The sequence below is a fragment of the Chinchilla lanigera genome, unplaced genomic scaffold (assembly GCF_000276665.1).
Source record: "Chinchilla lanigera isolate Chin_1 unplaced genomic scaffold, ChiLan1.0 scaffold00142, whole genome shotgun sequence".
NCBI lineage: Eukaryota > Metazoa > Chordata > Mammalia > Rodentia > Chinchillidae > Chinchilla > Chinchilla lanigera.
Genome location: NW_004955543.1, coordinates 242,069 through 256,935, shown reverse-complemented (window position 1 = coordinate 256,935; position 14,867 = coordinate 242,069). Strand labels below are relative to the sequence as shown.

At 50.9% G+C, this 14,867-nt stretch overlaps 1 protein-coding gene across 1 annotated transcript; it reads right to left on the bottom strand.

The window, feature by feature from the left end:
* Positions 1–3,446: 3,446 nt before the first annotated feature.
* Positions 3,447–13,318, bottom strand: Was (Wiskott-Aldrich syndrome). The gene is made up of 13 exons (XM_005411273.2): positions 12,976–13,318; positions 9,177–9,694; positions 8,717–8,857; positions 8,084–8,170; positions 7,884–7,986; positions 7,738–7,785; positions 7,592–7,645; positions 6,838–7,012; positions 6,259–6,301; positions 5,949–6,102; positions 5,403–5,809; positions 5,061–5,175; positions 3,447–3,717 (listed from the first exon to the last, which is right to left on the bottom strand). Exons 2-13 carry the CDS (start codon positions 9,303–9,305, stop codon positions 3,662–3,664), a joined length of 1,512 nt encoding a protein of 503 aa, XP_005411330.1. The 5' UTR covers positions 9,306–9,694; positions 12,976–13,318; the 3' UTR covers positions 3,447–3,661.
* Positions 13,319–14,867: the final 1,549 nt, after the last annotated feature.

Genomic DNA, 14,867 nt, shown 5'->3' with positions numbered 1-14,867 from the left:
GGTGCAGTTCCATCACAAACAGCTACCTGGTGGGCAGCTACACACATTGATCAGTCGTCCTGAAATTCCTGAAATTCCCACAGCTCCCTCACAGAAGGCCAAACAGAATAACATCCAGACAGTTCCTCAGGCCAGGGGTGATCCTAGCAACAGTCTTTCATTTAAGACACCCCGGCACTCAGGCCAGCAGGAGCACCACAGCTCACCAGTCTGCTATAAGGCCCTCGGGAGGCTGTCTGTTTTCTTCACCGTCAGGCCACCAGTCCAGCCAGTCCTAGGTGGGCTGTCATTCAGTGGGCAGTTTGGTGCCTCACGGCATCAGGAAATTGCACTGTTGGTTGCTCAAAGTGCCCCTCTTGCTGTTATTCTGTGAGCTACAGTCAACCAAAGGTCGTACAGGTAACCAAACGGATATTGAGTCTGCCTTTCATCCAGCTGGAGAAAGCGGCTGGTCACTCTGAGGTTCCACCATCCGCGTTAAGTTCCGCTGTGCAAGCCTTTTCCTCCCTTCTTCCCTCTGGCAGGTATTGAGTTCCTACTCCTAGGAGTCCCAGAGACTGCCCAAGCTAGGAGAGTGATTTAAGACGAGACCTCTGCGGGCTTTGATTGGGAAGATGGAGGGCTCTGTGGGTGGTGGGGAGAAGAAGCCCTTGGCCCTCCCCCAAACAGTGTAATAATATAATGAGGGCAAGGGCCTGGATTCTGGAACGTGACCGCTTGGGTTCAAACCCCAGCTCCACGTTTTACTGAATCGTGTGGCCTCAGGCATTTTCTTCATTCGTGAGTGTGCCAGTCTGTCATTCATTTGGAGAGTGAATCTTTCTGGACTAGCACCTTTTTCAGGGAGCCTTAAGATAAAAAGTCACCCTGTTACAACTGCATCCCACACCCAGCCATGTGTCTGTTTGTTCAGCATTGGCTACTGCTTTGCCCAGTGTTGGGGACAAGACATGGTTTTGTCCATTACAGGGTGCCCAGATTTGACCTGTTTTGATGAAACCACATGCTGGGCTGTAATGTCCATACAGAGGGTACAGAGGCCATGGGGACATAGTGTGATGAGCTCTCACAAGGGAACGCACACCTGGAATCAGAATGCAGAGATTAAGAAGCAGTTAATGTTTTAACATCTCTGAAGTCAGCCTACGTCTTCCAAGTCCTAGTGAGTCATAATTTAAATGGCAGTGCTTTTTTCTCTTTCTTAGTGATACATAGAATAATGGTGCATTTTCCAATCGATGGTGATTCAGAGTCAGTGAAATCCAGTATTAACAGTAACAGCATAACAATGATAACAGTTACCATTTATAGCTGCCTACAAGGAGCCGGGCACTTTGCTGACATCATTAACTCTAATTAATTCTCCCCACAACTCTGTAAGGTAAGCCTTTTACCCTCATTTGGAAGACTGAGGAAGCTGAGGCCCAGAGAGATCAGGCAACTTGCTTAATTTGCTTTTCTTTTCCCATTTGCAGTAGTGGGGATGGAACCCAGGGCCTTATGTGTCGCAGACCGCTGCACCACACCACCAGCCCCTGGGTCAGTTCTGTGCTCACGCGTGTTCAGAGCTTGCAGATTGGAGGTCTTTCACTGGAAGTCGTTCAGCGGCAAAACCTGCCAAAGGGGTCCCAAAACACGATTTCTAGGGTTTCTGGGGACCCCTGGGATGGAGAACAGGTGCTACCCACAGGTCCTTCCTGGACTCAGTGCCCACCCACATAGTGTGGGACACCTCAATACCTTCCCTTGTGAGAGCTCATCACCCTGGTCTCTGGAGAGTGGAGATAAATAATCATGAAAGAATTCAGGGAAAGCACAGCCTCCTTTCTTCTCTAGCTCTGGGAGAAGTCTCCTTTCTTCTGGGAATCCCTAAGGAGCAGCCCCAGCCCCCACTGCTTACAATCCCCTGCAACTACTCCCTCCATCTGGCTGGTTTCCCCTCTACCCCCAATACCGCACCCCACCCAGCTTGATGGTTAAAAAGGTCGTCCACTGATCTTGCAGCCCACCCTGGATTCCCCCTCACAGACTTAGGGAAAACAATTGCCTGAGCCCTGGCTCAGCATGCCAAAGACTCCAGGTTCTATTCCCAGCAGTGCAAAAAAAAACAAAACAAAAAACAAGACGGAGGAAGTTGCCTGACTGGCCTGTTTCTTTTTCTTTCTTCAGTACTGGTGGAATGCTGTACCTTTTTTTGTTTGTTTGTTTTGTTTTTGCCCCTTTTTTTTTTCTTTTGTCTTTTTGAGACAGGGTCTCGCTATACAGTTCAGGCTGGCCTTGAGCTCACTTTGTAGCCCAGGCTGGTCTCGAACTCACATGGGTCCTCCTGCCTCAGCCTCCTGAGTGCTGGAATTACAGACGTGTGCCACTACTCCCGGCTTGCTTTTGCTTTTGACACAAGGTCTCACTCTGTAGCCCAGGCTGGCCTCGAACTCACTGTGATTCTCCTGCCTCAGCCTCCCGAGTGCTGGGGTTACAGGCATGCACCACTGAGCCCAGATGGTTAGTAAGTCTTTGCCATTTCTATTGCAATTGGCCAGTACTTGCTTTGTCCTGGGAATTGGGCAGAGCTGACTTTTGCAATCGAGAGGGATATCCTGCCCATCAAGTCCTGCGTCGCATAAAGAGTAGGGAGGTCTGACCATTGAGCGTGCACTTGATCTTGTACGGTGTCCACTCAAAAAATACTTAACATATGCATGTGAATAAATGACTCTTTCACTCAGTCACCACTCTTGGCTTCATGCCAGGTGCTTTGTGTGTGGTACTTGGGATGGAACCCAGGGCCTGTCACATGCTGGGCAAGCACTGTACTGCTGATCTACACTGCCAGCCCATGCCAAGCTTTTAGGGCCTTTGTACTGGCTGCTCCCCTGGCCAACACATCTCTCTTTAGGTCCAGCACATCTGTCACCTCCCCCAAGTGGCCCTTCCGTGACTGCTCCATTGGAATGTTGTTGCCCCTTTATCTCTGCCTCAGCACTCCATAGCATTTACCATGAGCTGTAGCTATCTTTGTTTGTTTGTTTTTGTTTGCTGCTATGTAGTCCAGGCTGGCCTTGAACTCTCCGCAATCCTCCTGCCTCAGCCTCCCAAGCGCTGACATCACAGGTGCACCACCATGCCCAGCTCACTATCTTTGATTTCTTGTTCCTTGTCTGTCCCTCCCCCTAGAATGTCCATTCCATCCTACCCCCTGAAATAGTACCTGGTAGGAAATGCTTGTGGAAATGATTGAGCCTGGGAGTTCAAGTCCCGCTTGGGCAACATAGCATGACCCCAAAAGAAAGAAAGAAAAGCTAAATGACTTAGAGCATAAAGGAATGAATGAATGAGTGAGTGAACATATACATGTAAGGCTAAATAAAAAGGGATAAATGAATAAAAGGGACTTTAGGGGTAAAGGACCCCAAATTTCCACACTTGCAATGTAAGCAAACCCAGACTTAGAGACAAAAGGACAATTATTTTATTTCTGTTTTAAAATCCTTGCATGAAGACAACTGGGAAATGTATAAAAAGGGCCCCCAGCACTGCTTGGGTGAGTATGGGGAGCAGCCGCAGATGACAGCACTGGAGGTGGGGCCCGGAAGCTGCAGGAGCGGATGCGAAGCAAGCGCAGTGGGAGCCACTGGCCTGCGGGGAGGAGCCCAGGTGTAGCTCAGTCATCCCATTCGTCATCTTCATCCTCATCGCCGGCCTGGTCCTCTCCTTCATCTGGAGAAAGATGTGGAGGCAACTCAGAATGGGTGGGAGGGGTGGGAGTCCTTAGTGGGTGAAGACTCAGCCTGGGAGGCTGAAGCCTCCCACTAGAGGGAGAGCGGGGGCAAGATAGGCCTGGGTCTGGCCAGGCGTGGTGGCGCACGCCTCTAATCCCAGCACTCAGGAGGCTGTGACCTGAGGATCCCCATGAGTTCGAGGCCAGCCTGGGCTACAGATGAGTTTAAGGCCAGCCTGAACTACATAGAGAAACCCTGTCTCAAAAAGACAAGCAAATAAATAAAAAGATGAGATTTGTTAATAACATTGTCATGTAATGGGTTGATGTTAATCTTATGGACACACTGTGGGGTTAATGGTAATATTATTGTCGAAGTAGGAGTTAATTATATTATTGTAACATAATAGGTTGAGATTAATATTAAATCATGTAATGAGTTGATATTGTTGGTACATTAGGAGATTAATATTAACATTATTATAAAAAGACTGTGTTATAATATTACTATCACATAACAAGTTAATGTAGCCGGGTGTGGTAGCACAGCCTATAAGCCCAGCACTCAAGAGGCTGAGGCAGAAGGATCACTGTGAGTTTGAAGCCAGCCTGGGCAACTGAGTGACATATTAAGACCCTGTCTGAAAATAAAAAATTTACAAAAGGGCTAGGGATGTAGCTCAGTACAAAGGACATAGATTCACTCTCCAGTACCAAAAACAAAGTTAATATTATTGTCAAAGATAGGGTTCTTTAGCCAGGCACAGTAGTGCATGCCTATAATCCCAACCCTTGGGAAGGTGAGGCAGAATTGCTATGAGTTCAAGGTCGGCCTGAGCTACATAGTGAGTTCAAGGCCAGCCTGAAGTACAGAGCAAGACCCTGTCTCTAAAAACAAGAACAAGCCTGGTATGATGGCGCATGCCTGTAATCCCAGCACTCAGGAGGCTGAGGCAGGAGGATCGTTGTGAGTTTGAGACCTTGGGCTACTTTGTAGCCTGGGCTACAAAGTGAGCTCAAGGCCAGCCTGAACTGCATGAGATCCTGTCTCAAAAAGACAAAAAAAAAAAAAAAAAACCAAGATAGGGTTCTTTATAAATAACTATCCTGACACGGTGGTCTAATGTTAATAGTACCAAACATAAAGGGTTAATGTTACTATTGTGGGCATACCTTGGCATTAATGTTATTATTGTTAGACTATATAAATTACTGTCACACAATAATGTTAACACTGTGAAAAAGGGTATGCCAGGCGAGTGTGCAGCAGGTAGTGGCACTCGGTGTTTTCAGCCAGGGCTCTTGTTCGGGACCAGCGCAGGTCCCAGCAGGACAGACTCACCAGAGGAGTGGATGACGCGGCTTCTCTTCTGCATCACGTGCATGAGCGCACCCACCAGCCCATCTGAGCTCTGAGGTGGGGGCTGCACGGCTGAGCTCTCGATGGCTCCAGGGGTCTGCAGTGAGCAGGGTTGGGTGCAGAGGGGTCAGGCTTGCCAGAAGAGCATTTGTGCATTCACACACTCCTATCTCCGGCAAGGCTCCCCACAAATCTCCCAACCCTACCACTGAACTCCCAAAGCATGACACCCCCATCAGTCTTGGCCTCAGCCCCTCAATATCATGACTTGCACAGAACATCCCAGAGTCACAGACCCCCAATTCTCCACCTGCCCATCCTTACCTTGTTCAGCTGAATTCCCTGACGGATTTGATCCAAAAGTGCCCCCCGGCCCCCACCAGGGGCCAGGCCTCCCCCAGACCCTAGACTGGGAGGGGGTGGGGGAGGCACTGGCCCAACCCCGGTGCTGGTTGGTGGTGGCGGTGGTGGTGGTGGAGGTGGCACAGGTGGCCCCCCGGCTCCAGGGGGTGGAGGGGGCGGTTGGCTAGAACGTCCAGTGGCCGGAGGGGGTGGTGGTGGAGGGCCCCCTCGGCCTGGGAGAGGCGGTCCCCGGGGAGTCGGTGGGGGCGGGGCAGCCCCCATGGGTACAGGGGGCAGGGGGCCAGAACGACCCTTGTTACCCCCCACAACAGGGGGCCGGGTGGGCTGGGTCCCTCCTCGGCATGGCGGTGGGGGTGGTGGAAGTGGCTCTGTGGGAGGAAAACAACACACAGCCGTGAGCACTGTCCTTTCCCGCTGAGCAGCCTGGGGCTTTCCATGAACACCGAGGGACTTCAGTGTGTCTCCGCGGCATTGGCACTGGGGCCGCCAAAGGAGAGCGGGGCTCACCCTGCCGCCTCATCTCCTGCCGCACCGCCTCCAGCCCGCCCTGGTCCTCGATGAAGTCGTAGATGAGTTTGGAGGTCTCCGCATCGGTGAGCTGGGCCTCGCTGATTCCTGCCCTGGAGAAGAGGCTCCGAAGATCTGGGTCTAGGTTGTTCACCTGCCCGGGACAAAAAAGGCCAGGCGGGGGTGGTGGATGGAGGCTCAGAGCGGGGGCTGAGAGGGAAAGGCAGGGTCTGGGGTGCAGTCTGAGCGGTGACCTGTGGAAGGGCCGGATGAAGGTGGACGGGGTGCAGGGGCCCTTGGGGCTACTCACATCAAATCCATTCTGGGGGTCCCAGCCCACATGGCTGACATGTCTGGAGGAGGGGAGGGGACTCCAGTGAACCCCACTAGCCTCCCTTCCTAACAAAGCCCCTGCCCTCTCCTGCCCAGGGTCTCAGGAGCTGAACCAAGGCCTGAGTGCAAAGGAGGCAATGAGTGGGAGCACCTACGGGACTAGAAGGCCCCGAAACCTGTGGCCCCAGTGTGTTCATCTGTCCCTCTTGCCGTCATCTACCACCCAATTTTTGTTCACCTATCCTTTCACAGACTGCTGCGCTGCCCATACACCCATCGCCCCGCCCAGCAGCTCACACGCATCTGTTTACGCACTTGTCCACCAGTCTGATTTCACACAGTCCATCTGTCCACCCCTCTACCCCTGTGCCTTCCTTTCCATCCACCAGCTCATTTTCTTACCCATTCAACCCCCTACTTCCACCCACTCATTCACTCTCACCCATTCATCTGTCCACTCGCCCGCCCACCGATCTGACCGCCCTCCCATCACCCAGTTGTCCGCCTTTTCGTATGCCCTGCCAGCCCCAGGAGCCCACAGGGGAAGAGCTCTCACTTGAATCCACTGGGCGCACCAATATCAGCCTTGCTGATCTTCTTCTTCCCTGAGCGTTTCTTGTCAGCGGGACCAGGCCCAGGTGCTGGGAGCCCGCGGTATCGTGAACTTGTGATGTCCGGGTTCTGGATGTCCACTGTGAGTAGCCCCAGAGACATGGGGCCAGCTGGTGGGCCTGTGGAGAACACAGGGTGAGTGGGCCACTCCCTCCCCGCCCACACCAGCCAAAGCACAAGGACAAGAAGCTGGAAGGCTTTGGAGAAGTCTGTTTGACGGCCATGGAGGGATGGGTCTAAGGGTCTGTGGAGAAGTGGGCAGATGCCAAAGACCACTCATGCATTCATGGATTCATTCATTTATTCATTCACTCATGCTAATCACTGCAGTATTAACTCATTTGTTCTCCAACTTGTGACTGATTAGTTTGTTAGATGATTTACTCACACAATCATTCATTTAATCATTTCTTTCTTCACTGGCTGGGATACTGTGATATATTCACCGTTCGTTCGCTCGGTCATCCACCCATGTATTTATCCACATACGCATACACCTAGCTACCCATAACCGACCTATACATCTACACATCTATTCATACTTTCAATCGCCCATCAGTTCATCCTTCCACTTAGCCATCTGTCCGCCGCCAGTGTTTCCACCCACCACCCATCCCCCATCCTGCCAACTACCCATCCCTCCACACTGTCTCCGCCAGCCCATCCATCGAGAGACACAGGAAAGAATCACCACTCACCCCCTTGGTCTCCACCTGGATGTGGGGGCAGAGGTGGGAGCCCTCCTCTTCTCTCTGGGGAGATGGAATGGGTCAGGAGCTGTCATAACCCAGCCACAGGTTTCTGGGCCAGGCCCTTACTGCCACATCTGCACCAAAGGACTCACCTTCATTGCTTGGCACTGGCGGTGGCGGCAGCTGGCCTCTGTCTGTGGCTAGACAGGTGGATTCAGAGCCGTAAGAAGGGCTTCTCCGGCTCCCCATGCACACGCTCACCTGTGCCCGACCACGGTCCTCCCCCAAACCTCCTCACCTCCACTTTGCCTCTGATTCCTTTTTTGTATCTTCTCCTGCACCAGGGCCTGGAAGGCCTGGGCCTCGCCCTCATCCGCAAAGTTCAGCCCCACCTGGCAGGCCTGCACATGCCCGGGAGTCAGCAGCCTGCCAGGCCCCCTACCTTTCCTCTCTCCTCCTCACACCCCGATCGAGGCGCAAAGGGCCTGGGCCACTTACATCTCCAGCGAAGGTGTGGAAGAAGCTCGTGGGGGCCAAGTAGACCAGCTGTGAATAGAGCTCCTGTTCCCAGAGCAGCCGGCCGGCCTGGAGAGGGCAGGGTGGGGACACGCTGGCCCTGAGGCACACCTAGTGTGGTGGCCAGGTTTTGGGCCCCAGGGTCTGACCTGGAGATTTTCAACTCAGCATCAAAAAGTTGGTGACCTAGGTGTCAGATGTCTAGGGTGTAGTAAGGAGAGCCTTAGCTTGGAGTTTCAGGACTCTAGATGTGGGACCTGGAGGCTCAAATTTCAGAATTCAGAATTCCAGTCCCAGGTACATTTAAAATGCTGAATTCAGAACAGATCTGAGGTTGAGGCACAATTACAGTACTCCTTGTTTTCTTTCTTTCTTTTTCTTTTTTGAGTTGTGGAACAGATTAGGCTTAGGAGTTATTACTGTTTGGGTGTGGAGAGATCTTGCCATGGGGACCTGGGGTGTGTTGTCTCAGACCTAGAAAAGCAAGGCACAGTTTGGATCTCGATGGCTGTTTGATTCTGGGGCTCTGGCATTCACTATCTGTCTGAGGGCTCAGGTTGTGGATCTCCATGTGTGGGGGAACTGGCTTGCATGTCCAGTGGGCCACAGGGTTACCTGAAGGCCATAAAGGCGGATGAAGTAGGACTTCTGCGGGTTGTCCTTCACGAAGCACACGGCCCCACAGTGTTCCATGGTCCAGTGCTGGGCTCCAGGGGGCAGGGCCAGGTACAGCTGAACAACTGCGGTGGCCAGTGTCTGAGGGGAGAGCAGGGTCAGTGGCGTCTACTCAGGGTAGCCTGAGGGTCGAGGAGCCAGGCTTAGGCCTTTCTTGCCCATGGCAATCATGGGCCTGGAGGTAGAGCTGTAGCAAAAGGGAAGGCGAATAGACTCGGAGATCTTCCTGGTATGGGGGACGGTGGTAAGTGGGTCCTAGGAGATGGGCTGAAGGGAGGGAAAGGAGTAGGGAGGGATGAAAAGAGGAGGAACAGGGAGGGATGGGGAAGAGGAGGAGCCGAGAGGAAGAGGAGGAAAGCGGGGGAGCCCAGGAGGGCCAGGAGATCGAGTCCTAGCTCACCAAGCATTTCCGGCCGAGCATCTCGAAGAGGCGCTGGTTCTCATGGTCCTGCAGGAGGCTGGAAGGAATGTTCTGCTGAGCTGCTCCTGCTCGGGACCCGGGCCTGCCTCCCACAGGGCCCCCACTCATGGTTCTTCGGTCCTTGTCCTCTCTGCCTAGGCTCCGGGTGCAGGGTAAAGAAGAGGAACTTCCGCAGTGAGCAAGGGAACAGGAAGTGCAAAAAGCCACAAGGGAAACAAGTCCTCGGGGCCTGCAGTGGGCCTGGCCTCCGCCTCGCTGGGACAGGCCTGAGCCCTCCTCCAGGTTGAGGCTCTCCACTCGACTGGCTCATCCCATTTTCTTGACCAGTTCCAGCCTTCCTCCTCTTTATGACTCTTTCAGGCCCTGCTGGCCTCAGGCCCGCCTCCTTCTGCTGGTGGTGAGACAGCTGAGCCATCTTGGGCACCTCTGTAGAGCTGGTGCCAGGGGGGCAGTCATGGTGCCTCTGGCCTCTTTCCTGCGCCAAGGACTCAGGTAGGCTGGGGCAGAGGCATATGGCCGAGTCAGGAAGGGCTGCTGCAGCAGCTTTTCCTTTTAACTACAGATCTCACGAAGCATGGTGTCACATTCTTATAATCCCAGCACTCGGGAGGCTGAGGCAGGAGGATCACTGCGAGTTCTAGGCCAGCCTGGGCTACATAGTGAACTCAAGGCAGCCTGTACTACATAGTGAGACCCTGTCTCAATCAATCAATCAGTCAGTCAATCAATCAAATAAATTACAGAGCCCCAGGGAAATCATCCTTACGTGGAACCCCTGACATTGGAACAGTGTGCAGTATAAGCCCAAGACTCACGGGCCCATAATGTCTTTGCCTCCCTCTACCTCCCAGATTCATTAATGAATTAATTCATTTCTCAATTTCTCTCACTCTTTCGCTTGCTCCCTCTTTGTAGTACCAGAGATTGGACCCAGAGCTTTCACAAAGAGCTACATCTCCAGCCATTTATTTATTGGTTCGTTCATTTGTTTTGTAGTACTGGGATTGAAACAAAGGCCTTCTTACTGAGCTATGTCCCTATCCTTAATCCTTACATTAATTTTTAAAATTTTGAGACAAGATTTTGATAAGTCCCTCAATTTCTCAGGCTGAGCTAAAACTAATTTTTTTTCTTTTTTTTTTCTCTTTCTTTCTTTCTTTGTTTCTTTGTTTCTTTCCTCTTTCTTTCAGACAGGGTCTAGCTATATAGTTCGGGCTGCCCTTAAACTCACTATGAAGCCCAAGCTGGCCTCAAACTCATGGCAATCCTCCTGCCTCAGCTTCCTGAGTGTTGGAATTATAGGCCTGCATCACCATGCCCTTCCTTTAGCATCCCCTTTCTAAAAGAAAGAAACGTTGTAGCATGTATGAATGCTGAAACAACATCTTGTTTCATTTTTGGACTTTGTTGTTGTTTGACAGGGAGTCTTGCTATATAGTTTAGGCTGGCCTTGAATTCACTATGTAGCCCAGGCTGGCCTCGAACTCACAGTGATCCTCCTGTCTCAGCCTCCCTGGTGCTGGGATTACAGGCATGTGCCACCATGCCAGCTGTAGAGAGCTGACTGCAAGCCCAGGAGAGATGGGGTACGGAGCACACATTTGTGCCCTCCCTGACTCCTATTTGCCTGTAGTGGCAGTTGCTCTTTGTCGTTGCTGTGCATTGTCTCATGCTAGGAAGGCATCTCCACTAGCACATCTGGGGCTGTCTGTGGCTCTTGCTGCCACAGATCTTTCTCATTTCTACCTGCACAATTTCAGAGAGGAGACGCTGGGTAGCAGGGTGCGTGTGTGAATCTCTAGCTTTTCCACTTGATGCCAAAACATTTCCCCAAGTGCGTGCTAGGTCAGTCTCTGCCCCCCTGTGCCTCCATTTCCCCATTCATGAGGTAGGCCATGTGGAGACAGGAGGCTCTCAGGTCCAGGCTAGCAGCCTGGGTGCTGAGCAGGTTTGGGGTGTGACTTACGTGGTTGGCTTTCTGAACAGACCAACGTGCCTCCAGCGCAAGCCCCTCAGAGGCCATGCCCGTGAGTCCAAAGCCTCTCCCATGTCCAAGCTCTGTGCCCTATCTCCTATTTCAGCTGCAAACTCCTCCTACCTCATTTGCCCCTCATCACATCTTAGGGCACCCGCAATTTAGCAAGGTATTTCATACCCCCAGGCTGGTAATGCCTTCCAACCGTTGATGAGCTCCTACTTGGCCTTAAAAACCACTGTGGATCCAGGCATGGTAGTGCATGCCTATAAGCCCAGCATTCGGGAGGTCGAGGCAGGAGGATTGCCAAGAATTTGAGGCCGGTCTATACTACATAGTGAGTTCAAGGCCAGCCTGAACTACACAGGGAGACCCTGTCTCAAAACAAAACAAAACAAGCCCAAAACAGCAACAAAACAAAGCAAAACAGAAACACGGTGGAGCCAGGCATGGTGGCACATGCCTGTAATCCCAACTACTCAGGAGGCTGAAGCAGGAGGATGGCAAGTTTGAGGTGAGTCTGGGCAATTTAGTGAGACTCTGCTCTCCCCACAAAAAAGACAGTAAGGGGCTGGGGAATTAGCTCAGTGGCATAGTGCCTGCCTGGCAAGCGTGAGATCATGAGTTCGATTCCTAGTACCGGGGGGGTGGGGCACGAAAGGACAGTAAGAAGCCACTGTGGGCTGTGGATGCATCTCAGTGGTAGAGCACTGGGCTTGCACGTGTGAAGCTCTAGATTGCATCCCCAGCAGCGCAAAACTAAATGAACAAGTATAAAATGTAAATATACATTTTTACAAAGCCATTGCATTTGCTCATTTCAACACTGCTCACTGCACAGTCTCTCTGCCAAGGCTATGCAAAACATCCAGCACAAACCAGACCTGTAGCAATGTGTGGAAGGAATGCATGAAAATTAATAACATCTTTTTTCTGTAGTGCTTGGGATGGAGCCTTGCATATGCCAGGCAAGTGCTTTACCACAGAGACACATCTTCAGCCCTTTTTAAAATTCTGAGACAAGGCCGTGCTAAATCGCCGAGACTAGCCTTGCATTTGCAATCCTTTTCCCTCAGCCTCCCAAGTAGCTGGAATTATGGATGTCAGTTAACACACCCATCTAATCATGTCTTTGTATTAATTATTATTATTATTTAGTGGTAGTAGTAGTGGTACTGGGGATTAAACCCCAGGGCCTTTGTGCTGAGGTACATCACCAGGACCCCCCTTTATTTTTTGTTTTATTTTAGTTTTTGGGGATAGGATCTCCTTATATATCCCAGGCTGGCCTTGAACTTGCAGCACTCCTCCTGCCTTAGATTCCCAAGTACTGGGATCACAGGCATGCACCACCATGTCCAGCCCAGTCCTTTTTTTATTGTTCATTTATTTATTTAATTTTGAGACAGGGTCTTGCTAAATCACTAAATTACCCAGGCTGCTGGACGTACTGGCACACACCTGTAATCCCAACACTCAGGAGGCTGAGGCAGGAGGATCATTGCAAGTTCGAGACCAGTCTGGGCTACAAAGTGAGCACAAGGCCAGCCTGAACTGCATAGCGAGACCCTGTCTCAAAAAGACAAAAATAAATAAATAAATAAATAATAATTTACCCAGGCTGGGTTTGAACTTGTCATCTTGCCGCCTCAGCCTCTCAAAGTGCTTGGATTACAGGTGTGTGTCACCATGCCTGGCCAACATGCCTAATTTGATTGTTTTCTCAGATGTTCCCAAGTGCCTTCCACTTCTTAGCCATTTAACATGCAAGGATGACCCCCATGGGGTGAGCACAACTCTTACCCCACTTTGCTGGCAGGGAGGTTGAAGCCCAGGGAAGCTGAGGTAACTTGCCCTGGGTGCCACCACTTGGAAATGGTGTAGCCAAGGCCATTTCTGTGAGAAATGGTCCCCGAACTATCAGGTGTCACACAGGGACCGAGATGAAATTGTTCTGAGCCTTCTGTGTCTTTGTTCTCCATCTTCTTCCATCTTTCTCTGCCTCCACCTCTGTCCTCTTTAACTCTGCACCAGGGGATGACAACCTTGCTGCATTTGCAAGCTGTCTTTTTAAAATTAGCATTTTGGGGCCAGCGATGTAGCCCATCAGCACAGCGCTGCCTGGCAAGCACAAGGTCCTGAGTTTGATTCCTAGTACCAAAAAAAAACCAAACAAAAACTAAAATTAGCACTTAACTTGGAAGGCTGAGACAGGAGGATCACTGTGAGTTTGAGGCCATCCTGGGCTACAAAGTGAATTCAAGTCCAGCCTGAACTGCATAGTGAAACCCTGTCTCAAAAAGACAAAAATAATTAAAATAAGCACCTTAAAAATGAGTAAAGTAGGAAAAAGTGAAAACAAAGCTTTTGTAAAAGGGGAGGAGAGGAGTTGAAGTGAGGGTAGGGGAATGGGAAAAAAATCAAATTATATCACGTACATGTACAAATTCTCTATGATGAATGTGATCATTATGTACATCTAAAATGTACTAATAAAATCTGATTAAAAAATAAAATGTACCAGTAAAATCTGGTTGGAAAAAAATAAGCACTTAAAAGATAAATTTCCTGCTGGGGTGTTGATGCATGCCTGTAATCCAGCACTCAGGAGGTGAGGCAGGAGGATTGCAAGATTGAGGTCAGTGTGGACTACATAGTAAGTTCAAGGCCAGCCTGGACTAAACGAGACCCTGCCTCAAAATAAAAAGGGCAGGATGTGTGGTGCACACCTGTAATCCTAGCACTCAGGAGGCTGAGGCAAGAGGACTGCCAAGAGTTTGAGGCCAGCCTGGCCTACATATTGAGACTCTGTCTCTAAATAAAGAAATACATTCTTTTTGAGAAAGGATCTGGATAAACTGCTAAATTGCCCAGGCTGGGCAGGAATTTGGGATCTTCCTATTTCAGCCTCCCAGAGTGTTGGGATTACAGATGTGCACTACCACACCTAGGTCTGATGCTTCCTTTTATTTTATTTTATTTTAGTCTTTTTGAACAGGGTCTTGTTATGCAGTTCAGGCTGGCCTTGAGGTCACTTTGTAGCCCATGCTCACAGTGATCCTCCTGCCTCAGCCTCCCAAGTGCTGGGATTACAGGTGTGTGCCACCATGCCTGGCGTAAGGCGTCCTTTTAGTAAATGACATTACTGTTCAAGTACTGGTGGTGTGGGGCTGTCCCCCAGCATCAAGCCCCTGTCAATTCAATGCCAAAGCACTATTATCACGGTGACAACCAAAATCTGCCTCCCAGGAATCTCCAGCCCCTCATCCGGGCAAAGCAGGAACTGGGCCCTCCTCTGTCCTGTTCACTTCGGCACTGGATAGAAGAGCTATGGGATCGTCACCTCGTCCCAGCAGCCTTCTCCTCCCAAGCCCCTCGCTACCCTTCTCCTTCACACTTTCAGGTCCCACTACCTGCTCTCCGTGCCCGCCTTCTGCAGCCTCGAGATTACTCAGCCTCAGTCCCTGTACCCACAAGAGCATCCCAGTCCAGACTGACCCTCCTGAGGGAGAGGTAAGGGAGATGCATCTAATCAAAATATACAAATTGCCCAGGGGTGCTGGCCAAAGCCTGTAATCCCCCCATCTGGGAGACTGAGGCAGGAAGAATGCTGTGAGTTCAAGGCCAGCCTAAACCACAGAACAAGAACCTTGTCTCTAAAAATCAAACAAAAATATGAGTTGAAACACAATGTA

Excerpts from the sequence above, each read along its gene's own strand:
- Was (XM_005411273.2), bottom strand. The coding sequence starts at position 9,305 with ATGAGTGGGGGCCCTGTGGGAGGCAGGCCCGGGTCCCGAGCAGGAGCA. Across the intron at positions 7,646-7,737 it reads GCCAGTGCCAAGCAATGAAG|AGAGAAGAGGAGGGCTCCCA; the intron begins GTGAGTCCTTTG and ends CCATCTCCCCAG. Across the intron at positions 7,013-7,591 it reads TCCAGGTGGAGACCAAGGGG|GCCCACCAGCTGGCCCCATG; the intron begins GTGAGTGGTGAT and ends TGTTCTCCACAG.